The 25719-nt window shown below is 49.2% G+C and overlaps 11 protein-coding genes across 11 annotated transcripts; 4 read left to right on the forward strand and 7 right to left on the reverse strand.

Moving 5' to 3' along the window:
• Positions 1 to 418: 418 nt before the first annotated feature.
• Positions 419 to 1849, forward strand: DFJ58DRAFT_770461 (uncharacterized protein; the record flags this gene model as incomplete). Its single annotated transcript, XM_041389085.1, has 8 exons — positions 419 to 563; positions 712 to 850; positions 885 to 947; positions 999 to 1103; positions 1177 to 1178; positions 1275 to 1425; positions 1451 to 1516; positions 1573 to 1849. The coding sequence occupies 8 exons, from the start codon at positions 419 to 421 to the stop codon at positions 1700 to 1702; spliced, it is 801 nt and encodes a 266-aa protein (XP_041247575.1). The 3' UTR covers positions 1703 to 1849.
• A 5382-nt stretch (positions 1850 to 7231) lies between these two features.
• DFJ58DRAFT_770477 (uncharacterized protein) lies at positions 7232 to 9157 on the forward strand. Its single transcript, XM_041389086.1, has 8 exons — positions 7232 to 7791; positions 7856 to 7925; positions 7981 to 8119; positions 8170 to 8214; positions 8263 to 8320; positions 8369 to 8414; positions 8472 to 8785; positions 8836 to 9157. Exons 1-8 carry the CDS (start codon positions 7672 to 7674, stop codon positions 8962 to 8964), a joined length of 921 nt encoding a protein of 306 aa, XP_041247576.1. The 5' UTR covers positions 7232 to 7671; the 3' UTR covers positions 8965 to 9157.
• Positions 9158 to 11934: 2777 nt separating this feature from the next.
• On the reverse strand, positions 11935 to 12522 carry DFJ58DRAFT_655132 (uncharacterized protein; the record flags this gene model as incomplete). The annotated part of the gene is made up of 2 exons (XM_041381834.1): positions 11935 to 12363; positions 12415 to 12522. Coding segments are annotated over 2 exons (537 nt in total), but the record flags the coding sequence as incomplete, so codon positions are not given.
• A 363-nt stretch (positions 12523 to 12885) lies between these two features.
• On the reverse strand, positions 12886 to 14513 carry DFJ58DRAFT_153184 (uncharacterized protein). Its single transcript, XM_041378912.1, has 2 exons — positions 13345 to 14513; positions 12886 to 13265 (listed from the first exon to the last, which is right to left on the reverse strand). Exon 1 carries the CDS (start codon positions 14089 to 14091, stop codon positions 13360 to 13362), a length of 732 nt encoding a protein of 243 aa, XP_041247578.1. The 5' UTR covers positions 14092 to 14513; the 3' UTR covers positions 12886 to 13265; positions 13345 to 13359.
• DFJ58DRAFT_153171 (uncharacterized protein) lies at positions 14514 to 16022 on the reverse strand. The gene is made up of 2 exons (XM_041378911.1): positions 14663 to 16022; positions 14514 to 14606 (listed from the first exon to the last, which is right to left on the reverse strand). Exon 1 carries the CDS (start codon positions 15902 to 15904, stop codon positions 14993 to 14995), a length of 912 nt encoding a protein of 303 aa, XP_041247579.1. The 5' UTR covers positions 15905 to 16022; the 3' UTR covers positions 14514 to 14606; positions 14663 to 14992.
• A 41-nt stretch (positions 16023 to 16063) lies between these two features.
• On the reverse strand, positions 16064 to 16520 carry DFJ58DRAFT_770484 (uncharacterized protein). Its single transcript, XM_041389087.1, has 3 exons — positions 16469 to 16520; positions 16382 to 16408; positions 16064 to 16328 (listed from the first exon to the last, which is right to left on the reverse strand). The coding sequence occupies exons 2-3, from the start codon at positions 16395 to 16397 to the stop codon at positions 16138 to 16140; spliced, it is 207 nt and encodes a 68-aa protein (XP_041247580.1). The 5' UTR covers positions 16398 to 16408; positions 16469 to 16520; the 3' UTR covers positions 16064 to 16137.
• A 60-nt stretch (positions 16521 to 16580) lies between these two features.
• On the forward strand, positions 16581 to 18637 carry DFJ58DRAFT_770487 (uncharacterized protein). The gene is given in 9 exon segments (XM_041389088.1): positions 16581 to 16784; positions 16834 to 16882; positions 16967 to 16988; positions 17042 to 17150; positions 17208 to 17361; positions 17417 to 17514; positions 17601 to 17663; positions 17683 to 18105; positions 18140 to 18637. 9 exon segments carry the CDS (start codon positions 16734 to 16736, stop codon positions 18425 to 18427), a joined length of 1257 nt encoding a protein of 418 aa, XP_041247581.1. The 5' UTR covers positions 16581 to 16733; the 3' UTR covers positions 18428 to 18637.
• DFJ58DRAFT_770489 (uncharacterized protein) lies at positions 18534 to 19641 on the reverse strand (the record flags this gene model as incomplete). Its single annotated transcript, XM_041389089.1, has 5 exons — positions 18534 to 18867; positions 18918 to 18995; positions 19112 to 19120; positions 19173 to 19379; positions 19600 to 19641. Coding segments are annotated over 4 exons (621 nt in total), but the record flags the coding sequence as incomplete, so codon positions are not given.
• Positions 19642 to 20086: 445 nt separating this feature from the next.
• On the reverse strand, positions 20087 to 21602 carry DFJ58DRAFT_679739 (NAD(P)-binding protein). The gene is made up of 6 exons (XM_041383186.1): positions 21481 to 21602; positions 21203 to 21413; positions 20708 to 21152; positions 20654 to 20661; positions 20546 to 20604; positions 20087 to 20495 (listed from the first exon to the last, which is right to left on the reverse strand). The coding sequence occupies exons 2-6, from the start codon at positions 21231 to 21233 to the stop codon at positions 20154 to 20156; spliced, it is 885 nt and encodes a 294-aa protein (XP_041247583.1). The 5' UTR covers positions 21234 to 21413; positions 21481 to 21602; the 3' UTR covers positions 20087 to 20153.
• Positions 21603 to 21962: 360 nt separating this feature from the next.
• On the reverse strand, positions 21963 to 23069 carry DFJ58DRAFT_770498 (uncharacterized protein). Its single transcript, XM_041389090.1, has 4 exons — positions 23026 to 23069; positions 22541 to 22968; positions 22347 to 22424; positions 21963 to 22296 (listed from the first exon to the last, which is right to left on the reverse strand). Exons 1-4 carry the CDS (start codon positions 23048 to 23050, stop codon positions 21970 to 21972), a joined length of 858 nt encoding a protein of 285 aa, XP_041247584.1. The 5' UTR covers positions 23051 to 23069; the 3' UTR covers positions 21963 to 21969.
• A 414-nt stretch (positions 23070 to 23483) lies between these two features.
• DFJ58DRAFT_863494 (uncharacterized protein) lies at positions 23484 to 24725 on the forward strand (the record flags this gene model as incomplete). The annotated part of the gene is made up of 3 exons (XM_041394101.1): positions 23484 to 24036; positions 24100 to 24398; positions 24441 to 24725. The coding sequence occupies exons 1-3, from the start codon at positions 23736 to 23738 to the stop codon at positions 24723 to 24725; spliced, it is 885 nt and encodes a 294-aa protein (XP_041247585.1). The 5' UTR covers positions 23484 to 23735.
• Positions 24726 to 25719: the final 994 nt, after the last annotated feature.

The raw sequence follows: 25719 nt of genomic DNA on the forward strand, positions 1-25719 counted from the left end.
AATCGGTGGCGCCCACCGTGACAGCACGCATATCTGACGACTGGTAAAAGGGATTTATGCCACCACTTGACGACTGCCCTTCAAGTTGGATATGTCTGCCGAGGACGACCGGAATTTGTCTAGAATGGCATCCTTAAGGACCTTTGGAGGAGCTAATTCGCTCGTTCGCCTGGCATATTTCAATCGATTGTCTCGGATGTGCTGTACATGCCCGTACAGTTGTCCAGCTCTTTGATCAATGATGCGCTCCACAAGTCAAGCTCCACTCCTTCCGCTGGCGGCTGCAGTGGTTGTCACACTTCTTGAGAACTTTTTTGATGCAGGGCTACCAGGGACTACCTTATACATAACCAGGTTCTGCTAAGCACAGGCTTTGTTCCTTCTCTTTATCTGTCATGTCACTTCTCACCTTGAAGGCATGGCCGTCGATAGTGGCCCTAGTAGCAGGCCGCTGCACTCCAAGGTTGCATTTGGCGCAGATAGTGGCCAATATAACGTGCCCTCTCCTCCTTTGGTTGGGTACATCGTTTCTTTGCTTTACCTTAAACTTGCAAGTTCTGATGGTATGATTGGGTGATATCAGATGAACAATAGTCTTGGCCAGAACCCGTGCTTAGTTACTGCCTACCTCGGGAGCCCCCTGCGCGTGATGGAAGTATGGCTTTTCGTTTTCTCGGCAGGCTTTGATCTTGAATGACTCATTTTTGGCAGGCTATGAGATTGTTGCTATCCCGCGGGTACTCAATATTCAGGTCCCCCGCTCAATGGAGCAAACCCTTGCCAATGCCAATTCAGTAATCTACTCACTGACGAGCGCGTGTGGTGTTTGCCAGGGCCTATTCCTGGTGACGTAAGTTACATCGAGTATGCTCGACTGACGAAAGTACTTATTCCCTCACAGCTGGAGTTCCTGGAAAAACCTATTGCACAACGGCTTTTACACAATTGTCAGTCTGCGAGGTTATCATGTTCTTGAACTTCTTTTACTTGATTTGCAGATATCCAACGACCATTCCGACTGGCACTGCGGTTCCGAATTGGGCTTATTTGGATGTCGTAGTACACGAAGTATCACAACTGTCATACCCTAAATTCCTTGGAAGGTAACCGGTAATATTTTCAATGCTACCGCAGCGCAGCTGGGATGGAGGTCAGCTCACATGCATAACTTTTCAGTGGTGCAAACGCATCACTCACTTTCTTGTAGATTTACCGGAATCTAATGCAACCTTCGCCCACTATCCATTAGCACGACCGCGTCGCTATTCCACTAGCGCACAACACTTCGACTACACCGCTATCCGTGGCTCACCCGCCTCGGCCACGAGTACAGGGTCTTCAACGCCCACTTCGAAGAGCTCGGGACATTGGGGCTACAGCTGGGGGCGTTGTCGGAGGAATTGTCGGAGTTTGGAGCCATCGCAGGTCTTGCAGCATGGTTCTTCATCAGGCGCCGTCGTTTTCGCAGAGGCGTCCTCAGCCGCTTTCAGCCAACCCCAAATGACGCAGCCTCCACGTTTCTATGTATGTTTCCCACGACGTTTGTGAAGCATCCATACTCATGTTGCGCAGGATCCCGCCGACCCGAGCACTTTTCCCGCCGCCATTGTTCTCTACGTTACAAACCACCACATCGTCCTTCAACCAAACTTTTCACAGCAGGTCGCGTCCCGGGCAGTATAATGGTGTTCCGGAGTTCTAAAATAGCTCGCAAAGATGATCTCTGGATGGCCATTCCCTATAGAATTGGACAACACATTATACCATACGACAGATTGGCAGGGAGTTCGGCTGCAAACGGTGTGGGTTTGGTAATGAGCTTTATGTAAGCGGTTTCATTGATGCAGATTTAATTGTACTAGAGGATATCTGACCTAGGATGTTACCGAGAAAAATAAAATACTTAGAACAACTCTATGAATGCGACAAAGGCCGCAGGTTTACTTCGTGAGTGTCTTGCTCTAAGATTAAGATGCTGAAGTGCACGAGGCCTGCTCCACATGCATTGCGCAGGGCTCAGGCTAATTCACAGCCCTACCCTGTTTGTTACAGAGGCCCCCAGCACAACACGGTCGTCGCGGTACTGATCTCGACAGGTTTATATCGCACGCAAGTGAAGCTATGCCATCTATAACTGCAGGGCTTCCTCATCACCGGTCACCTCTTGCTCAAACACCCCGCGGCATGGTGGCGCCTACAGCACGCATGTCTGACGACTGGTAAAAGGGATTTATCCACCACTTGGCGACTACCCTTCAAGTTGGATATGTCTGCCGAGGACGACGGAATTATCTAGTAAATCGAGAATGGTATCAAGGACCTTTGGAGGAACTAATTCGCTTGTCGCCTGGCAGATTTGGACAGTGAACGTGCTGAGCCATGCTGGGTCTGACGGAGACAAGAGTGATGGCAAAGATGACAAGAATCTACTGAGGAGACCAGTACAAGACCAAATAAAATCAACTGCGCAGTTTTCGCTCCTCCAGGCGCCCTCAATCGTCCGTCTTCACGGTTCCCTTCCTACAACAAACCGTCTCGCCTCTCCACGCAGGTTCTCTGCTTTTCCTTCCTCAAAGTCCAAGAAACCTGCGCCTGCATCCTCTATCCCTCCTACAGCGGTGTTGGACCTCAGGGAGGGCAAGGGCGGCCGAAGCTTCCGTTGTTGAGTGCCGGGAATTGGGACCGATGGCTGACAACCGTTCATTAGGCTGTGCGTTGAAGGTTCCAACTGAAAACGAGAGAGAATTGAAGAGGTTTCACAAAATCAAAACAGAAACCGTCAAACCTGAAGCAACGCAATAAACTTTGCAAGTTTCTGCCCCTCGGATAAAATATCAAGACAAGACCGCAGTCCCTTCAAACAACCACTGCCGTTCGAGCCAGGAGAGAGATGACGATTCCAGAAAACCTGGAATATATGGTTGAGAGTGTCGTCCCATAGATTTGGAGCACGCGACAGGTGAACAACCCAGTTTTGAGATGCATACTTGAGAGCGTCGGAAGATGAATTGACTTCGCTCCTGCGCCTCGTTTGCGAAAGCTACAAAGAGATTCATAGCACGGATGATCTTCCTGTCAGGAACTTCTGGTGATACAGAAGTGAATGGTCTCGGGTATCAACGCCAGGAACATTGGAAACATCAAGAAATCCGGTAAGCTTTTGAGCTGCTGGACTACTTTGAAGGTTGGCAGTAAAGCCAATTCTGGGAAAATGATATAGTTGCTGATTGTTTCCAATGTACTCGAGAATTCTTCCATAGTCGCCCATACAGACCCCGCAGGAGTGGATTGCCACGCTTGACCATGAGGCGTCTGGAGCCAATTTCGCCCATCCAGGGTCTGAAGCCAGTTTCGCCTGCCCACGGTCTGAAGCCAGTGTCGCCCACCCGCCGGGGTCTGGAGCCAGTTTCGTTCTTCCTCGGTCTGGAGCCAGTTTCGTCCTCCCCAGTTCTGCAGCCACTCTCGTCCTCTCCCGGTCTGCAGCCAGTTTCGTCCTCCCCAGGACTGCAGCCAGTTTTGCCCTCTCCAGGACTGCAGCCAGTCTCGTCCTCCCTCGGTCTCCAGCCACTCTAGTCCTTCCCAGGTCTTCAGCCAGTTTCCTCCTCTCCAGGTCTGCAGCCACTCTCGTGCACCTTCGGTCTGCAGCCACTCTTGTCCAACCTCGGTCTGCAGCCAATCTCGTCCACCCTCGGTCTGCACCCAGTCTCGTCCTTCCTCTATCTGCAGCCAGTCTCGTCCTCCCTGGATCTGCAGCCACTTTCGTCCTTGATTAGTCTGCAGCCACTCTCGTCCTCCCCAGGTATGCAGCCACTCTCCGCCCTCCCTGGGTCTTCAGCCACTTAGTCCTTCCTCGGTCTTCAGCCACTTTCGTCCTTCCTCGGTATGCAGCCATTCTCGTCCTTCTTTGATCTCCAGCAACTGCTCCTCAGCGCTCTGCAGCAACTCTCGTCCTCTCCAGGTCTCCAGTCTGTTCCGTCCTCTCCTGGTCTTTAACCAGCTTCGTCCTCCCCAGGTCTCCAGCCAGTCTCGTCCTCCCTCGGTCTCCAGCCAGTCTTGTCCTCCCCAGGTCTCCAGCCAGTTTTCTCCTCTCCAGCTCTGCAGCCACTCTCGTCCTCTCTCGGTATGCAGCCAGTTTTCTCCTCTCCAGGTCTGCAGCCACTCTCGTCCTCCTCTCGGCCTGCAGCCAGTCTCGTCCACCATCTGTCTGCAGCCAGTCTCGTCCTTCCTCGGTCTGCACCCAGTCTCGTCCTCCCTCGGTCTGCACCCAGTCTCGTCCTCCCTCGGTCCGCAGCCACTCTCGTCCTCCCTGGGCCCGCACCCAGTCTCGTCCTCCCTTGGTCTGCAGCCAGTCCCGCCCATTCGTGGTCTGCACCCAGGTACACCCGTCCATCGTTTCCAGCCAATATTGTAAATCTGAAGTACGATCTCCCCGAAGCCATAGCATACAGATGAGAACAGACAGTGGCTCTGGTGGACGAACAAGGAAGGATAGCGAAGCTTTTAATCGATGGTGCTCCTCAGGTTGCATAACTTGGCTCTGTTTCCCCAGTTCTGAGAGTGCATCCAAGAGAGCCGTGCTTTCCGTAATCTCCGTCATCAAGCGGAGAGACGAATGTGCGAGTAGGGAGTGGGGTGATGCGATATCGCATACTTGAGGGAGGCCACAGTTTGAGGGGTCAGAAACGTAGTCGCGAACAGATGAGTGATAGATATTCACGGGGAGAGTGCTGTCTGTAGGGATATCCATGACAGACCGTAGCTGTATCAGCGTTGTCTGTATATCCCGGCCCAAACCAGGGCCAAGAAGTGACGAGATTTGCGAGATGGAAAGAGGGTCTGCGAGGGCGGCGACGATGGACAAGTGCATGTAAGCCCGCTTAGGGTTTGCACATGTGGAGAGGATACAATCGTATAACTTATACACCTCCGTTCCTGGCAGCAGCTCGCTCGTTAGCTTGAGCATCAGCTGTAACCGATCGCGGGGATCATCGTCTTCGTTGTCGATAATGAACTTCATCATTGTGGACGCCACGATAAAACGTCTGCCCGCTCGGCTCGCCAGCTTCGCAAGATCATCCTTCGATGGCTGAGGGAAATCGGTATGGCGACTTGCCAGCTCTGCGAAGGAATGCTGCAAGAAAATATAGATGTCCTTGTCAACATCGGCGCCATCGAGCGAGATGATAGCAGCAAACACCCTCCCCAGAAGTTTTGACGGGTATTTCGCACAACAACGGCTGCACCTCCTTGTTCTGAAAGGCTTTGCAGATGTGCGATTCCGAGCGACTCGTGAGTAGAATGTGGGTCACGGGTAGGTCAGGCTCACGAAGGGCCCGTGCAAGGGAAAGGATAAGATCGGTAAGCTCGGGTTCAGACGTGCATTCATCAAGCGCATCGACAACAAACGACAAAGGCGGACATCCGCGCAATCTGAGTCGAAGTTTCCGGAGGGGTTGGACAAAGAGAGCCTCCACCTGGTCACGGAGAGGTGTGTCTGGGTCTAGTAGGGCAGGATTTTTGCGGATCGCTCTGTTCACATCCTTATGGATACTTGGAAAATTGGTAATAAGCTGGTAAGCAAGCGTCGCAAAGAAATATCCAGCTGTGCAGCGTTGTGTGCTTGCGCGAGAAAAAGAATGTTCCCGCTAGCCGCATTTCGACGGTCGTCTCTTCTGTCACTTTTAGACCCCTCATCTTTTCAGCAACTGTAAACGCGACGGCAGACTTTCCGACACCAGCAGTGCCATGCAGCCAAATGAGTTGATTTTTCTTTGGGTCGTCCAGTAATTCGTGGATGTATTTAAGGAGATCAACCCGAGTCCCATCCAAACATTTCGGGTGGGGCTGACGTTCACGGGAGTTATATTGAGCACCCTTGACAGCGACCTGGGCCAGCTTCGTCCAGGTTCCTTCAAGAACTGTCAAAGAGGTTAGAGAGCATGCGAAAGATAAGAAATGGAAGTACTGACATTGATCGTCACTCATTGACGAAAGTTGTGTTATGTGGCGAGATGCAATGAACCAACTGAAAGTACTGGCTGGGTTCGAGGGTGTGTTTAGAAATAATCTGGGCTGTAGTTATCTGGAGGGACGACGTACGAAGATCTGAATTGAAGCTTGTTTGTTGTGACAAGACTTGGGTCGCAGAACGATCAAGCTGTCGATTGATGGAGAGTGCGAAGCGTGACGAAGATGTGATGGATATTTCAATCTACTTCGCTAAAATATCTATGGAAAAATCGCTGGATGGAATGCAGTTGAAGGACAAGTACTAGGAAGGCAAAGAAGTCGAAGCCGTACTGCGTGATCGAAGGGTCCGCATAAGGAATGGTTTCGGGGAGATTTTAGCCAGTGTAGATATTTTGCGAGATTCACAGATTCACCATCATGGAGACGCCTGATTGGCAAACCCCTAATTCACCCCCAAGGATAAGATCGGTAAGCTCGGGTTCGGATGTGCATTCATCAAGGGCATCGATGATAAACGTCAAAGGCGGACACCCGCGCAATATGAGTTGAAGATTTCGGAGAGGTTGGAGAAAGAGAGCCTCCATCTGGTCGCAGAGAGACTTGTCTGGGTTTAATAGAGCGGGATTGTCACGGATAGCTCTATCCACATCCTTCCGGATGCTGGGAAAATCAGTGGCAAGCTGATAGACAAGAGTCACGAAAAAATATCCAGCCATGCAACGTTTGGTGTGCTTGTGCGCGAAAAAGAATGTTCCTCCGAGCCGCTTTTCGACATTAGTCTGCTTTGTCACTTTTAGACCTCTCATCCTCTCAGCTACAGTAAACGCAACGGCAGACTTTCCGACGCCTGCCGTGCCATGCAGCCAAATAAGTCGATTCTTCTCTGGGTCGTCTAGCAATTCGTATATATAAGTGAGGAGATCCACCCGGGTCCCTTCCAAACATTTCGGGTGGGGCTGACGTTCTCGGGAATTGTATTCAGCACCGTTGACAGCAACTTGGGATGGCCTCGCCCAAGTTCCTTCAAACGATGGAAGAACTGTCAAAAAGGTCAGAAACCGAGAGAGGGACAAGATCGAGAAAAACCGACATTGTTCCTCACTCATTCACGAAGGTCATGATATGTGTGATGGAATGGACAAATTGAAAGTACTAGCTGGGTGCGGTTAGGAATCATCTGGGAGATATTTATCTGGGACGAGTACTGGTACTTGTCTGATTGCAGAAGCTGCTGTGCATGCTGTACTACTAACTATTACGTCTTCAGATGAGACTCGGAGATATTATCGCGGAGATTAATTATGTGAGCTCAGGTAAGCCAACGGAGGCCAACGGGCAAGTATAGAAGGCTGTGATGAATCTGATGATAGAACTAACAAATCAACTAGTAGCCCAAGACAAATCACATTGATGAGCGCGCGACAATTTTTTTTGTGCGCCTGCTGTGTTTCTTGCTTGGCAGCATCATGGGCTATGAGACAAACATGTTGATTGTCCCGGATCTGATGTACATGCTGTGCAGTTGTCCAGCTCTTTGATCAGTGATGGCACAACGAGTCAAGCCCCGCTGCTTCCACTGGCGACTGCACAGTGGTTGTTACGGAGAACTTTTTGATGCAGAGCTACCAGGGACTACCTAACAGTATATAACTGGCAGGGTCTGCTAGGCACCGGCTTTGTTCCTTCTCTCTTTTATCCGTCATGTCGCTACTCAACTTGAAGGTATGGCCGTCGATAGTGGCCTTGGTGGCAGCCACTGCACCCCAAGGTGCATTTGCGCAGATAGTGGCAAATATAACGTGCCTCTCCTCCTTTGGCTGGGTACATCATTTCTTTGCTTTACCTTAAACTTGCAAGTTCTGATGGTATGATTGGGTGATATCAGATGAACAACAGTCTTGGCCAGACCCCTTGCTTAGTTACTGCCTACCTCGGGAGCCCCTGCGCTGGTGGAAGTATGGCTTTTCGTTTCTCGGCAGGCTTTGATCTTGCATGACTCATTTTTGGCAGGCGCTGAGATCGTTGCTATCCCTGCGGGTACTCAATATTCAGGTCCCCCGCTCAGTGGAGCAAACCCTTGCCAATGCAATTCAGTAATCTACTCACTGACGAGCGCGTGTGGTGTTTGCCAGGGCCTCATTCCTGTGACGTAAGTTGCATCAAGTATGCTCGACGGACGAAGTACTTATTCCCTCACAGCTGGAGTTCCTGGAAAACCTATTGCACAACGGCTTTTACACAATCGTCAGTCTGCGAGGTTGTGTTCTTGAACTTCTTTTACTTGATTTGCAGATATCCAATGAACATTCCGACTGGCACTGCAGTTCCGAATTGGGCTTACTTGGATGTCGTAAGTACATGAAACATCACGACTGTCATATCCTAAATTTCTTTGAAGGTAACTAGTAATATTTTCAATGCCACCGCAGCGCAGCTGGATGGAGGTCAGCTCACACGCATAACTTTTCAGTGGTACAAACGCGTCACTCACTTTCTTGTAGATTTGCCGGAATCCAAAGCGACCTCGTCACTATCCATTATTTCGACCGTGATCGTGTCGCCATTGGCTAGCGTCACTTCGACTATATTGATATCCGCTAGCTTACCCGCTTCGACCACGAGCACAGGATCTTCAACGCCTACTTCCAAGAGCTCGGACGTTGGGGCTACAGCTGGGGGTGTTGTCGGAGGAATTGTTGGAGTTGGAGCCATCGCAGGTCTTGCAGCATGGTTCTTCATCAGGCGTCGTCGCTCTCGCAGAGCACCCTTACCCACTTTCAGCCAACCCCAAATGACGCAGCCTCCGCGTTTCTATGTATGTTTCCCACAACGTTTGTGACGCATCATACTCATCATCTTGCGCAGGATCCCGCCGACCCGAGCACTTTCCCGCTGCCATTGTCCTCTACCATACAAACCAACACATCGTCGGTCAACCAAAACTTTTCACAGCAGTCGCGTCCTGGGCAGTATAATGGTGTTCCGGAGGTCTAAAATAGCCCGTAAAGTTGATCTTTTGATGCTACTCCCTCATAGAATTGGACAACACATTATACCATACGACAGATTGGCAGGGAGTTCGGCTGCAGACGACGTGGGTTTGTAATGAGCCTTATGCAGCGGTTCCACTGATGCAGATGAAATGTACTAGAGGATACCTGACCTGGGATTTTACCGGGCAAAATAGATACTTAGAACGACTCTGTAAATGCGACGAAGGCTGCTTCGTGAGTGTCTTTCTCTAAAATTAAAATGCAGAATTGCATGAAGCCTGCTCCACATGCACGGTGCATACCTCAGGCTAATTCACAGCACCTCCCACCCCATTTGTCGCCTGCACGACCACCGTGTACCGTATCTATGACCATCTGTTACAGTGGCCCCAGAATGTTCACCGCATCAGATGCATATATAAGCATCTTCGAGTTGGCATCAACTGAGTTGTGTGAGGTGGTGTTATCACAGGCGTTAAACTTCGCCTGCCAGCGCCCAACCGATTTTGGCCCTTTTCACCTAACTTGACTTTCCAAGTCTATCAATCCTGCGCCGTAAAAGCAGCGCAACACGGTCGTCGTTACCGATCTCGACAAGTTTTATACCGCACGCAAGTGAAGCTGTGTCAGCTCTTCTAATAACCGCAGGGCTTCCCCGTCACCGGTCACCTCATTCAAACACCATTGTGGCTTACAAAACCACATGCATAGTAGATGATACAGCATCAATTTCCCTTCCCAGAGCTCACAGTCCGCCCGTGACTTACATACATACAAAGAAACTATTACACAGCTACATAAATATATCGGATCAGTCCACTAACAAGCGTCAACTATTGGAACCCGTAATATTTAGCAACAGATCATTCACCGCACTTGTCAATCGAATGTCAGAACCACCCTGTCTTAATTGACCGAGAGTCTGCCCTATGGAAGAAATCAAAACCTCGGTGCCAAGGATCGTGCCTTCGTTTAAGCAATCCTTAGTAAAGGCACTAAGGTGCTCGATGGTCTCCTTTAAGATTCCGGGTTGTCGAACAGCCAGAGAATGCCAAGCTTTTTGGACAAGCATTCGGCAAGAATTGGCGTCCGGGAGGTCAAGTGGATGGTCAGATAATTCTTGCATGACTTGCAGATTTGCAATGATGTAGAGCGCAAGGTGTTCGGATGACAGAGGATCAGCACCGGGGTAAGGGAAAGTGTTGGCGATATGAAGATGGCTGCTATGATGTTCGTGCCCGAATATGTGAGCCTTCCACGCTTCACTTTTGGCACAAGAATACAAGATTTTCAGACAAAGCAGGTGTTGCCGTGGTGAGTCGCTGTTGGTGAGAGTGGAATGAAGAGCGGCGGAAAAATCTGGAAACAGATGGGCCGGCATATAAATGTCACTAAAGACGATTTTCCTGCAGGTATAAGCAGCACCGAGAGCGGCATGTCGAAGGGCGGGCTGCTGTTCTGAAGCTAGGGAAGACACTATAACTTCCACCAGCGCTGGGGCCCTGGCTGAGTTGAACTTGACATGAAATAACCGGCTCAGTGCCATCATAGCATCAGTGACAGCGATGTGATCAGAATTGTGATAATGGATGATGTAGTCGATGAGCCAACCGCAATTAGCGGGCTCTTGAATCGATAACCGAGATGGCCCCTGCTGCCACGCTGATCCTGTATCGCTCTGGTTGATGTGACCATCACCGGCCACGATGACGGTGAAGTGTAGTATGGTACGAGCGTCGTTCCAAATTGCGTCCTGATCATCTTGGTTCTGACTGCTGGTCAGAACCAAGGTTTTGCATGCTTCGAGTCCCCACTCCGCGACACCGCGTTGTTGTGCGATTTGACGGTACTCTTCTAATTCAAGGACCACACCTAATGGTTCTAGCAGTCTCCGCACGATTGCGGACTGTTCAGGAGACTCTTGTTTCATCATATGCTCTAGCAAGATGTCAAGTGCAGCGGTGGAGCTTTGTATCACGGGTTGTTAGTACATGCATAGACTTGAAAAGAACTGGACGGACCTTTTGGTGACCTTCAAAATCGCATCCCGCGCGGTAAATTGACCAAGGAGCATTCTGCCAGCTATAAAGCAATTGGCGAGAACATTTTTGGAGGAAGTGGGTTTACGAGAATTCTTGCGATGGCATCCAGGGCTCGCTCGTGCCAGAAGGACGAGTAGCGCGAATCGTTGAGGCGATGAAGGAGTGGATGTGACATCCAGGAAAGAAAAGCGTCCGGTATGTTGGGTTGAGAAAGGCGCGCTGGAGAATCCCCATCCAAGACCACCTCGAAAACAAGATAGCAAATGAATGCTATCTCTTGGTCGCTGTGATGTACCCATATGAGCTTGCGGATGTCCTTTTCGCAGACAGCGACCTGGAATGGAGTCTCTTCAGAATTCAGGAAAGACTTTCTCTCTATGTACAGGTGCAAGAACGCCTTTCCGCAAGCGATTGCACGTTCCCGTCTAGGTGGAACTAGCATCAGTTGCTCGTGGTGTGTGTTTTCGAAACAACCGAGAAATGTGTCGAAAAGTTGCAGAAGAAGAGTGGATATGTCAAGCTCGGGTGGCCATTCCACCTCAGGAACAAAGCTCGCCGCAGTTGTGACGATATCGGGGTCGCTGGATGATTCGATGATCCACCTGATACACGGAGCATCTGTTTGCGGTACAGCAGAGACGGAAGGTGTAAGTTGTTGCGAGATAGTGTTCAGGGTGTAAATGATCTTGAATGGGATGTAAAGCACGAAACTTAAACAGACTGTACTGAAATTCCGACGATGTTTTTCCAACGATGGATAGTAGCGGAGGACAGACCGGCCCAAAGCACGAAGGGTGATTGATCCTGGTGTCTGGAAAGGGCAATCTGCAGCCATGAGTGATGCCAGGATGATCGTTAGATAGAATGTGAAGCCAAGCATTGTGGATGTGATGATGATGATAGAAATTGTGTGTGACATTGTCCGCATGCTAGCGGACAGTGCGACCCCAAAAAAGGAGGAGAGAGATCTGCAAGAGCGAGGGCAAGAACTGCAACACAGCATCGAAATGCCAAGTCCGAAGACCATCGAGTTTCATCTGCCTTTGTCGGCCCCGATCGTCAACGGTACCACGGCTAGAGCGTTTGAAGTTGCTCAACCATTGCTTCCCTAGCACGGCTCCAAGGGCGGCAAGTAGGCTTGCGCAAAGACTGGCGTAAGTCAACGACTGGACCCAGATTACTGTGGCACTAGGTCCCTGCCACTGCGCGTAGGGTAGACCAGACTGTGAGATAAAGGAGGAGTTGGCAGTCTGGAGCAGCATTCCAAGCAATGCATTCGTAGTGCCCATTGGATCAGGGTTGAGGTTCGCCTGCATGTTTACAATAAACGACGTATTGACGGCTGAAAACAGACCGGCCTGTGATTCAAGGTCAGATGACAGAGCGAGGAGCAAAGAAAAGGTTCTGACGAATATGAGGACGATATCCATGTCTGACTGATACTTTTCAAGAAACTCTCCGTCATAATCCGTAGCTTCCCGTGTGTAGGTGGCCCAGAAGCGGGATTTTGGCGTCTTTCTCGTCGCCCTGGGACTGTGATGGACGGGGGGACTGCATAGTCTCTACGAATGATTTCAAGTTCTGAGGAAGCTTTGGAGGCCTGAAGGATCGAATTTTATTGAGTCGACAAGCAGAACTATTTCGGAGGGTACATACTTTGCGCCATTGCCATTTTCTGGTAATTGGATACCACATTTTGGACTCGGCATCTTGTCACGGTGGCAAGTGAGGCTATAGGTTGACCGTCTTGGTTGGAATGGGGATTATGGGATCATTGCTCTTATAGAAATACCAGAAGCGCTCAGTGTGTGAACGTTAACCAGTTACAACAAAGGGCGGCGGTCAATACTGACTGGAAAGATCCTCATATGAATGAGCTGTGCCATATCAGTCCCGAATAACGGTCGCGGACGCCACTGTGGGACCTTGATGAAAGCGCCCCAAATATCATCAACTGCACATTAACAGTCAGGAATCAGGATGACACGCCTGAGTCACTAGTCGTTGTGCCACAGCCAATGCTAGAGAAGTAAGCTGCGGTGAACATCTTGAACACGAAAAAGGCATCGTGTACCCAAATATTTGAGGGAAACTCTTGCACAGAAGACACCAGGAACAACCGTGACGTTCGTGGATGTCCTTGTTGAAATAAAGATGTGTCACTACCAATTGGCCACTGATGTGCCTGGGTGACTATCTTTGGGGCTCTAAGCGGAGCTGTACGAAGCAATAGAACTGCCTTATACTATCTGTTCTCGCACTGAGATTACATACAGTTACACCGGTAAACAACATCCATCAACAATTAAGCCAAGGGGAACAGGCACTAAAACACCCACTCGGCCACAGGTGGCTCATGTAGTGACCAATGAGACAACATCCTTGACCAGCGATATCACTACATTGTCCGCGGAACCTTGCTCCAAGTGGTACAGTGTCTGCATTACACATGACTTGAATTCGTTGGTGACATCGACAAGCTCCGCATCACGTTTCAGTAGCTGGATTGTGAACTTTGCAAATGGTTCGAGAACTTCATGTATGACGCACTCCGAGATCTCGAGTGGTTTAAGAGAACGAAGGGCGGCGAATGCCCAAGCCTTGTGTACAAGAAGGCCACAAAGATCGTTCGGGATGAGGTTGTTGTGTTCTCCCTTCAGTCGTGCCATAATTGCAATGATGTATAAGGCAAGATGTTCTGTGAGAGGGTAGATTTCGAAGTAACGAAGGTTGTTCGCGATGAATAGGCATGCCTCGAGGTGTCCACCATCATAGAGGTGACGGGACCATAGTTCACTTTGAGTCCACGAGAACAATATGTGCAAATAACGAAGGTTTTGCTTGCCGCACATACTGGAGTGTTCAGAAAGGATACCATCCTCGCCCTGACCAAAGGATAGACTGTCAGCAACAACGCCAGAAAGCGCTGCTGAAAATTGAGTGCAGAGATCTGGGGAGAGAGAATCGGTGTCCAACGAGGCAAGATAGTTCCTTGATGAATACGCAGCGCAAAACGCAGCCTTGCGAAGCCGTGGAGGCTTGTCCGTTGCCATTGCAGAAATCATCGCATTAATATAGGTCGGCATCTTCTCTCTGCATGCAACGTCGATATCATTTCGCTAATCGTGAGGAATGCATCAGTGAGCGCTGACTGATGAGAGATCGAATGATGATGCATGATATAATCGAGGAGCCAGCCGCAACCAACGTTCCTGGTCGTGCGGAGACGAGAAATCTCTTCCTTACAAGCGATTCGATCATCAGTTGGGCCGCTATCACCACTCCCAGCAGTGATCACGCTGAAATGCAGCGCATCGCGAGCGGCCACCCAGGCCTTCTCACGTGCTTCTGGTCTACAGAGTTCCGGATGATGAAGTACTATGTTGACAAGGCTTTGGCATAGTCGAACACCCCAGTCGGACATTCCCAAATCGTACGCCACCTGGCGAAACTGCTCAACTTCTAAAACAACCGCCAAAGGTTGTAGAAGTTTCAGGGCATAAAGAGACGAGCCGGTCGCGTAGCTCTAGATGGATGTCGATACCGATGGCTTGCTGCATGCTCTCGAGGACAGATTACAAGCAGTGTTTTGATCGATGACCTGTACAATCATGGGTTACTTTTCAAGCTCCACATGACGTCAAAAGGTTTCCTTACCCCTTGTTTTGTGCTGGTCAGTTGATTTGGATCAACGGATTGATCCAAAAGCAAACCTGCCCGCCATAAGGCAGTTCGCTAAGACATTCGTCGGAGGTAAGGGCGACACAAGCAGCCTCTCTACTACATCCAACGCACGCCGCCTCCAAAACCTTGCATACTGGTTTGCGCTGAGACAGTGAAGTAGGGGATGAGACATCCACATCAGAAGGGTATTCGGAATTTTCGGGTTTCCAAGCGAAATGGGTATGCTGACGCCAACATCCAGTACTATCTCGAGAATAAGGTCGCAGATGAAAGAGAGTTCGGGGTCATTTTGACGAGTCCACATTAGCCAATGGGCATCATGCAGACGAGAGGAGCTGGTAAGTGCGAATTCTGGATCATGAGTGGCACGCAGAAAGACGGGTCTGGCATCCAATGACCGTCTTTCGATGTAGAGATGCAAGAAGGCCTTTCCACATGCAATCGCACAATCTCGGCCAAAGTCAGAAAGTTTCGGTTGACCATACTGTGTGTTCTCGAAGCAATCCAGGAAAGTGTCTCGCAGCCTGAGCAAGGCGCAAGATACATCCAAATCTGGTGGCCACTCGACCTCAGGAACCAGCTGGCAGCAGTGGTAATCACATTTGGGTCATCGGAGGTCTCAAGCAACCATCGGATACAAGGGGCATCCGTATTTTCGATGGCGTATTGTGAAGAAAGCCGGCGAGAAATGCATGATGCGAATGAGTGGAGTAAAGTTATTGTGATATAAGGGATATAGCTGACGAAGCGCAAGAGTGATGAAAAGATGGTCTGATTTCCCTTCTGAAGAAGGTTGTGGAAGCGGACAACGCACTGACCGATGCTGCGAAGTCGATTAGATGCCGGTGTTTGGAATGGACACACATCAGATATCAATGCGGCAACAACAATTAGCGCATAGAAAACGGCCCCAAATGTCGTTGTGCCAATGACAATGCAGGCGACAATGTGTTTGTTCTGTCCATAGATTTGCACCGAGCGCAACCCCAAACAACAGCAAGGACAACTGCAACAGGACGGGGAGACCTTCCAGAACAGCGTTGAAATGCCAGGCATATAAAGCATCAAGCTTCCGTTGCCGTTGCCTTCCACGACCATCAAACCGTTCCGTGACCAAAGTGTTTGAAATGGTTGAGCCATTGCTTGCCCAGCATTGCTCCAAGTGCTGCTAGAAGGCTCGCGGATAGACTTGCATATATGAGCGACTGAACCCATATTTCGGTGGAGCTAGGACCAGTCCAGGGGTGACGTGTCGAAATAGTCGCCCGGAAATGTTGAATTGTCGAATATGTGAATCAGCTTCTTGATAAGCATGTTGGTCTCTGTGGTCGGATCGGGAGCTAAGTTTTGTGCATATTGACAATGAAGGATGTGGTAACAGCGGAAAAAAGACCAGCCTATAACAATAGGTATGCGGACCGAGTGAATGAATAAGAAAAGAGGTGATGCTAAGGTAAAAGACGCACGAATATTAGAACGATATCCATGTCGCTTTTGTACTTATCGAGAATTTGACCATCATGCTCAGCTGCTTCATGCATGTACGTCGCCCAAAAACGACTTTTCGTCTCTGGACTGGCCCATTGTGATCTAACAGGCTCGCGTGGATTCTCATCAGCACGGTTGGGGTAACGTTGACCTTATGTACCAATGAAGATCAGCAATCAAATGTGTGACAACTAAGTTAGAAACATACTGACACTAGCATGAGCGCACCGTCTGGGTCAGAAACTAAACCTTTTTTTTGGTAGACTTTATATATGGAAATCATTCACTCACCAATCGTAGTACCCTGCAAGCTGGATATCTATAGAACATGCTGTGGATAAACTCGAAGGCAGTACCAGTGTTACGTTATTCACTGTTCCGCTTACTAATACCTTTATCAGAGGTCGAACCTCCAAGTACTCCACAAGATCAAGTACTGTGGTGCACACTCCACGGCCACCAATATGATGTCATACTCGTGATGCACCTTAATAGCTGCGAGTATGCTGCGGAGCTGCACGCCCCTTGCCTTGCAATCACTTCGCGCTTTTCACCAATGTCCTACCCTTATTACCAGTCAACTCTAAATGGATGGGGAAGCAACCAAGTAAGTCGACTGCCTGAGCACTGGGGATCCTATCGACCAGAGAGAACAGTTACAATTTGGCCGTCCTCCCCCGATTCAGTTTCAACCACAGCCTTCATGTAAGTAGCTACGGCGTGTACCGATATCTTTTTCGTAGGAACTCACTGGTCGAGCGTAGGGGGTGGATAATGATTATTTCAGAGCCCACGCACCACATATAGACCCGTAAGAGCAACCACATCTCGCTCCATAGCATGGTCATTTACACTGTGTCTCAGTACGATCTTCAATCAGGTCTATGGCAGAATGTTTAATGCAGATGTGGCCCCCGTGGGTGTAGGTATCAATGAGGCTCGTGTATGGCACCGACGGGGATATGGTGGTCTTGTAAGGCATATTTTCTATCGAGTCCGGTAACATTGAACGAGATAAATGCATCACTAGTGTGCGATTAGTGCGTTGTCTCCTCAGGAAATTGGATATGCCTCGGCCTACGAAGCATACCGGTTCTGGATCCATAATATCGCGCTCTATGAGCCTTTCGGCGCAGAAATTGAGCGCCAGAAAGAAGCATTCACAGGACTTGCCATTGCAGAAGGTACCAACTCTAGCTACTATTTACTTCCTCGCGACTCACAATATTTGACATTCAGCCATCAAGATGTATATGATCTCAAACCCGGCTGATACGGACTATTATATACCAGCGTGCGAAGCTGCTGCAGCGACTGCATTGCATATATTCGACGAAGTTAGTATTCGTATATTTGATCATCTGGACAGCTATTCTATGGGCTGTTGACTCATCGCACCAATACTAATGCAATGCTATCATAGAATTCGTCGGGTTCCTCCAGAGGTGATATAGGTGCTGGGATGGGGTACGATACCGGAATGGACGTTGGCGCATATGATTCAGGATTCGGAACGCCCGGGATGGACAGGTTCTGGCATGGCTGGCGTGATTGACCCACATGCCATTGACTATGATGCACCATATTTACGCCAGAAGACTGGGAGACACAGGCGGCTCTCGATGTCAGCCCCACATAGCGCTGCAGGAGCATATAGCCCTAGAGCGAGATCGGTTATGGGTGGGATTGGGAGCTCGCCTTACTTGGGCACTGCACCTAGCATGGGCATGGGGGCGAACCCTACAATTTATGGTGGTGGGAGCCCCCTGGTGGGCGGAAATGGAATGGGAATTACAGGAACGCATGGAGGTGTTTACCCTGCTTATGGTGCTGGGTCCTCTGTGTATGGAGGAGCATCTCCGGTACATGCGCCACCCATTTACGGCGCGTCTTCGCCTTACACCGGCACCCCCAAACATCACAACGGTGTCCGCCTATCCAGGCACGACGACTGTCATCCAGTTGCCCCGAAGACGCCACAGGTCATCTAGCACACACTATAACAGGCGTGCGCGGAGTGCCGAGCCCGGTATGATTGCATACACTGACGCGATGGGTGGTCCTACCTCCAACCATGCTATGGCAGTAGGAGGACTGACACGAGGTGCAGTGGGCGGTTTCACAAGAGGAGCTATGGGAGGCGCCTCAATCGGTGCGTCTAGTCCTATGGGGGGCGGTGTGGGTGGTTTCTATGGTGGTCCTAACAAGGGCTACGGTTACCCGGGACACAAAAGCATATATCGATACTAACGCGCTTCAGACTGTGATATGTTACCTTTAACATTCTCAATAGTGTATATATACTTAGGAATCAATGTATCCCGACACATGGCACTTAACCGCAATACGTATCTGGTTTTCGTTCATTTACGAAAGTACACATCGTCCGACCAACTGGACCACTTCTCGGCGGCTTCGAGCAATAATTCCCCCTTCTGTCTTGCAGATTCCAAGGCGACCCTATGCAGAGGGAGGCGCACCGGGGGTTCATCCAAACGAGACAAGTTATAGACCATTTCTGCAAACTTGGCCGGATCGCCGTCAAAGTGCGTCTGCTCGATACCAGGGTAGAGAGCTCGGTACGTGCGCGTAGGGAGGGATGCATTGGATGCATAAGCAGGGTGAACAGGTTCTGTCACACAGTTTTGGATTACCGATGTACGGAACAGGCCAGGCTCAACGAGAGTGATCTTTGTCGAAATGAATTGCTTTCCAATACCGGAAAATACAAGCGACCTACTTTGATGTTCCACTCTGGGTCAAGTTCGCTGATATATCCTTCCGATAAACACTCCAAAGCTAATGAGGCCCAGTCGAACTTCAAAACCACAAAATGAAATCAAGAGCCTACTTACCAGCTTTACTATCATTCGAATGTCAGCCTACAAGGTAAACTGTGCAGAATATGCGAACTCACGCCGAAGCATAATGTACAGTTCCGGGCTGTGGAATAATGGCTGTCCGGGAAGAAACAGTTTAATAATCGCCCGCCTACTGGACGATTCACGTCCCTGAAGCATCGTATGGCTTCACGCATGACATTTTCTGCACCCCAGAGCAGCACATCGAACATCTCTCGTGCTGCCTTGTGAGACATGCCTTCGGCTTCTGATACAACACAGTATCCTGCATTATTCAGCACGACGTCGATGCGATTAAAGTGCGAGATGGCCTCATTGAATGCCGCGGCAATCGAGGGTGTATCTGTTACATCGAGCAGGAAAGTAACGAGGCGGGAGGAGGGATATTAGCAGTGAGGTCTTCCAACATCGAGGGCTTGCGCAGAGCGGCAAGTACGTTGTCTCCTTTGCTCAAAGCATATTCAGCAACCTCTCGCCCTAGACCAGTCGATGCGCCGGTGACTGAATGCAGAGAAATTTGTTAGCTTCGTTTCCTAGTTAGCAGTAGAAACAAATTAACTAAACCAAACTTTCGGGGAGGTCATTGTTGAGTATTGTCTGACGGCGTATCCCCAAGTTCTGCTTGGGATCAATCTGCGGAACATGGATATGTGGACACTCACGGTGATCACAAAAGCTGAGCCTTATGAAGAAGGGATAAACTGGCTATCACTGATAGAGCTGATAGAGCTCTAGTGGATATCGGTCACGACGTCAACCATGAGAATATCAACTTCAGGTGGTAAAATTGGACAAAGGCCCGGATGCTCAATTCTAAAATATCGTTGTCGTGGGCCCGGGCCGCCTGGGACCCGAGGCTCTAGTCTGCTCTAGTGTTGCCGTGAAGCAAACTGAAGCCGAAATTGAATTGGAAATTGGATGCAGTTTGGGTAGACTTTGTTGTGGACGAAACGAAGTGAAGTTACCTCAGTCACTTCACTTCGACGGCAACACTATGGACCCGAGCAGCGCTGACCCTCACTCAAACGATAACGATATTTTAGAATTGAGCTTCCCTCAAGGGCACATGCGAACTCTACATGTCGGAAATTAGCGCATTGAAGAAGTTTGCACAATTATGCTCGCCCCTGACTATTTTCCTCGTCAAGATATACATCATCTGACCAACTACCGTAATCTTCGACAGCTTGTAACAACTTCTGGCCTTTGATCTTTGCCGCTTCCAAGGCCGTTCTGTGCAACGGGAGATAAAACGGAGGATCATCTAGTTGCACGAGCCTATACATCTGCAGTGAAAATTTGTAGATGTCTCCGTCTGAAAAACGCTCAGCTCCTGGATACATGCTGCGTAACTGTCTAGAAGGCAAATTTGGATCAGAGTACGCAGGATGGATTGGCACGAGAGTATTGGTCCAGGGTGCGGCAGTACGGAAACGAGCAGGTTGAAGAACAGTGATCTGTAGATGATGAATTCGAGTTTGAGATCAGTATCGTGCGTAGGACTCACCTTAATATTCCATGCTTGATCCAATTCAGTAGCATACCCTTCCGAAAGAGATTCAAGAGCTGTTTGCGATTAATTATTTGAAATCAAAGATAGGTGAACTATATATACCTGCTTTACTATGCAAATGTCAGTTAAAACGATGAGCGAAATGGTGTCACGTACGCTGCGGCATAGTGCGCTACTCCTGGAGCAACTCGCAGGACTGCACGAGATGACATTTGCAAGAGACGCCCCCCACGGGGTTGGTTGAAATCTCTAAACGTTGCCACAGCTTCTTTCGTGACGTTTGCGGCACCCCAAAACAATGTATCGAACAGGAGCTTTGCGTCGTCATCAGGCATTCCTTCCGCTTCACCGATTGTGCATAGTCCCGCATTGTTGAAAACAACGTCGATGCGGCCAAAGGCCTCACGTGCTTTGAGAAAAGCGGTAGTGATATCAGAAGGAACTGTGACGTCCAGAGGCAAGACGAGAAGCCGATTCTTTGAGTACAGATTCGCGAGGTCATCTAGCATAGCAGGTTTCCGCAGAGTCGCAACAACATTGTCTCCTTTTTGGAGCATGACTTCGGTAACTGCTCGACCAAAACCCGAAGACGCTCCAGTCACTAGCAACAACGATTAGCATTTTTAGGCCATCAAGGTATTCCTCGCTTACCAAACCACACCTTTGAATTTGAAGATGCCATAGTGGAAATCAACCGTCTTGAGAAGGAACAGTAGGCCAGCTTGTGATTCTCTGAAGTTGATTACTACTGAACACACTATCAAGGCTTTGACTTAGACTGCGACCAATTTAATCTCGACCCGTGGGTCGTAGGAATGTCAATTCTGGGAATCATGAGGTGGGAATATTCAAAGACCTGGGGCTTGTATGATGGAGGAACGCGCGGGAGTCTGCGGGAGTCCGTGCTGTCATCTGGGAATAATGCTCACCTCAGAAGCCACCAAAGCAGCAAGAGATACATGCGCCATCCATTTACGGCGCGTCTTTGTAGACTCGTGACCAGTCTGATGTACGTCCTTTGAGAGTGGGAAATCTTGAAAGTCGAGTGGCTACGCCACTCGACTTGTCCGTGGTTATATAAGCCAGGCTGGTAATTGTATACACTGACGCGATGGGTGGTCCTACCTCCAACCATGTTAAGGCAGTAGGAGGTCTGGCACGAGGTACGATGGGCGGTTTCGCAAGAGGAGTTATGGGAGGCGCCTCAATCGGCGCGTCTAGTCCTATGGGGGGCGGTGTGGGTGGTTTCTATGGTGGTCCTAACAAGGGCTACGGTTACCCAGGACAAAAAAGCATATATCGATACTAACGCACTTCAGACTGATATGTTACATCCTATAACATTCTCAATAGTGTATATATACTTGGAATCAATGTATCCCGACATATGGCACTTAACTGCAATATCTGGTTTTCGTTCATTTACGAAAGTACACATCGTCCGACCAACTGGACCACTTCTCGGCAGTTTCGAGCAACAATTCCCCCTTCTGTCTTGTAGATTCCAAGGCAACCCTATGCAAAGGGAGGCGCACTGGGGGTTCATCCAAACGAGACAACTTGTAGACCATTTCTGCAAACTTGGCCGGATCGCCGTCAAAATGCGTCTGCTCGATATCAGGGTAGAGAGCTCGGTACGTGCGCGTAGGGAGGGATGCATTGGATGCATAAGCAGGGTGAACAGGTTCTGTCACACAGTTTTGGATTGCCGATGTACGGAACAGACCAGGCTCAACGAGAGTGATCTTTGTCGAGATGAATTACTTTCCAATACCGGAAAATACAAGCGACCTACTTTGATGTTCCACTCTGGGTCAAGTTCGCTGATATACCCTTCTGACAAACACTCCAAAGCTAACGATGCCCAGTTAGACTTCAAAACCACAAAATGAAATTAAGAGCCTGCCTACCAGCTTTACTACCATTCGAATGTCAGTTTACAAGGTAAACTGTGCAGAATATGCGAACTCACGCCGAAGCATAATGTACAGCTCCAGGCTGTGGAATAATGGCTGTCCGGGAAGAAACATTTAATAATCGCCCGCCTACTGGACGATTCACGTCCCTGAAGCATCGTATGGCCTCACGCATGACATTTTCTGCACCCCAGAGCAGCACATCGAACATCTCTCGTGCTGCCTTGTGAGGCATGCCTTCAGCTTCTGATACTATATAGTATCCTGCATTGTTCAGCACGACGTCGATACGATTAAAGTGCGAGATGGCCTCATTGAATGCCGCGGCAATCGAGGGTGTATCTGTTACGTCGAGCAGGAAAGTAACGAGGCGGGAGGAAGGATATCTAGCAGTGAGGTCTTCCAACATCGAGGGCTTGCGCAGAGCGGCAAGTACGTTGTCTCCTTTGCTCAAAGCATATTCAGCAACCTCTCGCCCTAGACCAGTCGATGCGCCGGTGACTGAATGCAGAGAAATTTGTTAGCTTCGTTCCTAGTTAGCAGTAGAAACAAATTAACTAAACCAAACTTTCGGGGAGGTCATTGTTGAGTATTGTCTGACGGCGTATCCCCAAGCTTTGGCCCATTCTGGGCTTGGGATTAATCTGCGGAAGATGGATATCATAGTAGATACTCACGGTGATAACAAAAACTGAGCCTTATGAAGAAGGGATAAACTGGCTATCACTGATAGAGCTCTAGTGGATATCGGTCACGACGTCAACCACGATGTAAGGAACGCCCCTGCGCTAGCTACGGAATTCCATTTGTCACGGTACTGTAGAGATACACACTTTTAGAGTCTTGTCAGATACGCACATTTTGCAAATTTAACTTGAACTTACTTTCGCAACTTATGTCGAGAAATTTACGGTGGCGCTCAGCCAAAAGGCCACGCGATGGCACGTGACTTCGATCAATTACCTTTTTTAGTCGGGATTCGCTAACCTCGCAGGCTGCGGCCGAGTGACACCAATATTAATCGTGGTTTAACTTGTTTGACCGAGTTGAATCAGTTCGCGACGCCAGTCAAATCATTCGTGACTCAGCTCTTGAGTCATGGGCTTACGCATGCGAGGCCCCTCTTTGTTTAGGTATATACGGGGGTTACAGACAAAAGTCGTTCTTCCGTCTCTATTCACTTGCCCTCACAGAGCACTTCTGCTCCATGCACATCTGCACCTCAATTTGAACTACAATAAATCTACAATTAATCATCCTTCATCTATATGACTACTGAAATCAATAACAATGCCAGTACATCGTCACAAGCCCAGTCTTCTGGATCGATTACAGGGTCAGGAGGGCCAGGGAATATGTCCCAGACTGACGCTAATGGACTGGCTGCATCCCAACAAAGTCTGGCGAAGAAATGCTTTGACTACATTGAGGACTACAGATGCTCTCAGATCACCAAACTTGAAGCCAACATCATACTCATCGAAATTATCAGCGCAGAGTGTTTCAACACATCCTCAAAGGTCATCACTGTCGCAGGACCATATATTTCCATGCTCGCTCAAATCGAGAGTGAACTCACTTGAGCTGGAAACAACTCATCCAGGGAATGCAGAGAGCGCTCGGTTGAACCAGCACCTCAACCTGAGAAGACCCCTAATACAGAGATTAGGAGCAGAGAAGGCAGTAATGAGCCAGGAGAACCTGCTCGTAAACGTCCCAAGCTCAACTATTCCTCCATTGCTCACTCGGTTAGAACCAGACAGTACAAACCTCTCTCCGCAAACCTTGAAAGGACCAATGAGATTCTTGCCAACTGGTTGCAAGATCAGAAGGAGGTTCGACGATACCTCATGTACCACAAATATGGCCCAGAATTCCATGAGTCCAGATGGGCTGAAATCTTCGCAGGCAAATATATCAACCTCGACGTTGTCCATACCATCATCTCCTCTTCTTGAACGGTTGACAAGCAGATGGAAACCCTCGGGGAAGTTGAGATCAGGTATGGAGCATCAGAGTCAGCTTCTAAGAAAATTTCCACAGACTCCAATTGGTTTTCGGCATGGAACAAAGCAGCAGATGCCATCAAATTTGCATTCCCTCATTGGGAGGCTGAGCTCAACAGCTACTTCACCTACATTTCCACCTACTTCTCACAAGCCAATCCTTCTGCCCACAGAAGAGTCATATGCTTCGATAAAGCTGTCAGGAACAGAGTCGGCACTTCACACAGACTTGAAGCTCACCGACCATCATGAATTTGAAGACCTTGTCTTCACACATTTCAACTCAGACAGAAGACAGTGGAATGATAATGGAGATTCAAAGCCCAGTGGTAGCTGCACGAGATTCCAACACATCCAATAAATGCGACCCCTGTCACAAGTGGAACAGTGGGGAGTGTTCCCGCAGTGCATCCTCATGCCGCTATGCACACATCTGCTCCTTTGATCAAGATGGACATTTCTGTGGGCGCAAGCACGTTAAAACGAAGCATATCAAAGACACTAAGTCCAAATCAGTCTGAGTCTGAGCTAAAGTGTCCTCGTTACCACTGTGGCCTTATATGGTCACCATTGGACGTTTCATTCAGTCCCACTGCATGTTCTATGGAATATGCTGAACCGGTACCTAATGCCCCAGAACCCCTCTTACACTCAGACTCAGCTTGAACAGTGGCCAGCAGACCAGACCTGTTCAAGATTATCACACCCATCAATGTTGACCATTTTGAAGCACTGTTAGCGGATCACCCTAATCAGTTGTTTGTTAACTCAGTATGCCGAGCACTACGCGAAGGGTTCTGGCCCTGAGCGGAAGTGCCTGGAGACTCTTATCCCTCTGTTAATGACAATTCTATGCGCACTTGCAAAAAGTCAGATGAACAATTGACTTTTATTCAAGAGCAACTTGAGGAAGAAATACGACTCAGTTGAGTTTCAGGAAGTTTTGGACAAAAACTTTTGCTGGGAATGTACAGTGTTCCCGTGCACACTGTGCTGAAGCCCAACACTGACAAGTTACAACTCGTTGTCGACTATACTGCTGGTGATTTTTCCCTCAACTCTATGATTGACTCTGACTCCATCAAAGGTACAAAGCTTGATGGACTGCATTCCCTCAGGGCCTCGCTTCTTGAGTTCTGAAAGGAACATCCACATGATGAACTCGTCATGTGGAAATCAGATGTCTCACAAGCCTTTTGAAGGCTTCCAATGCACCCACTCTGGCAAACCAAACAGATTCTGACTG

This window comes from Suillus subalutaceus (genome assembly GCF_016647625.1).
Source record: "Suillus subalutaceus strain FC151 chromosome Unknown DFJ58scaffold_18, whole genome shotgun sequence".
Taxonomy (NCBI): Eukaryota; Fungi; Basidiomycota; class Agaricomycetes; order Boletales; family Suillaceae; genus Suillus; species Suillus subalutaceus.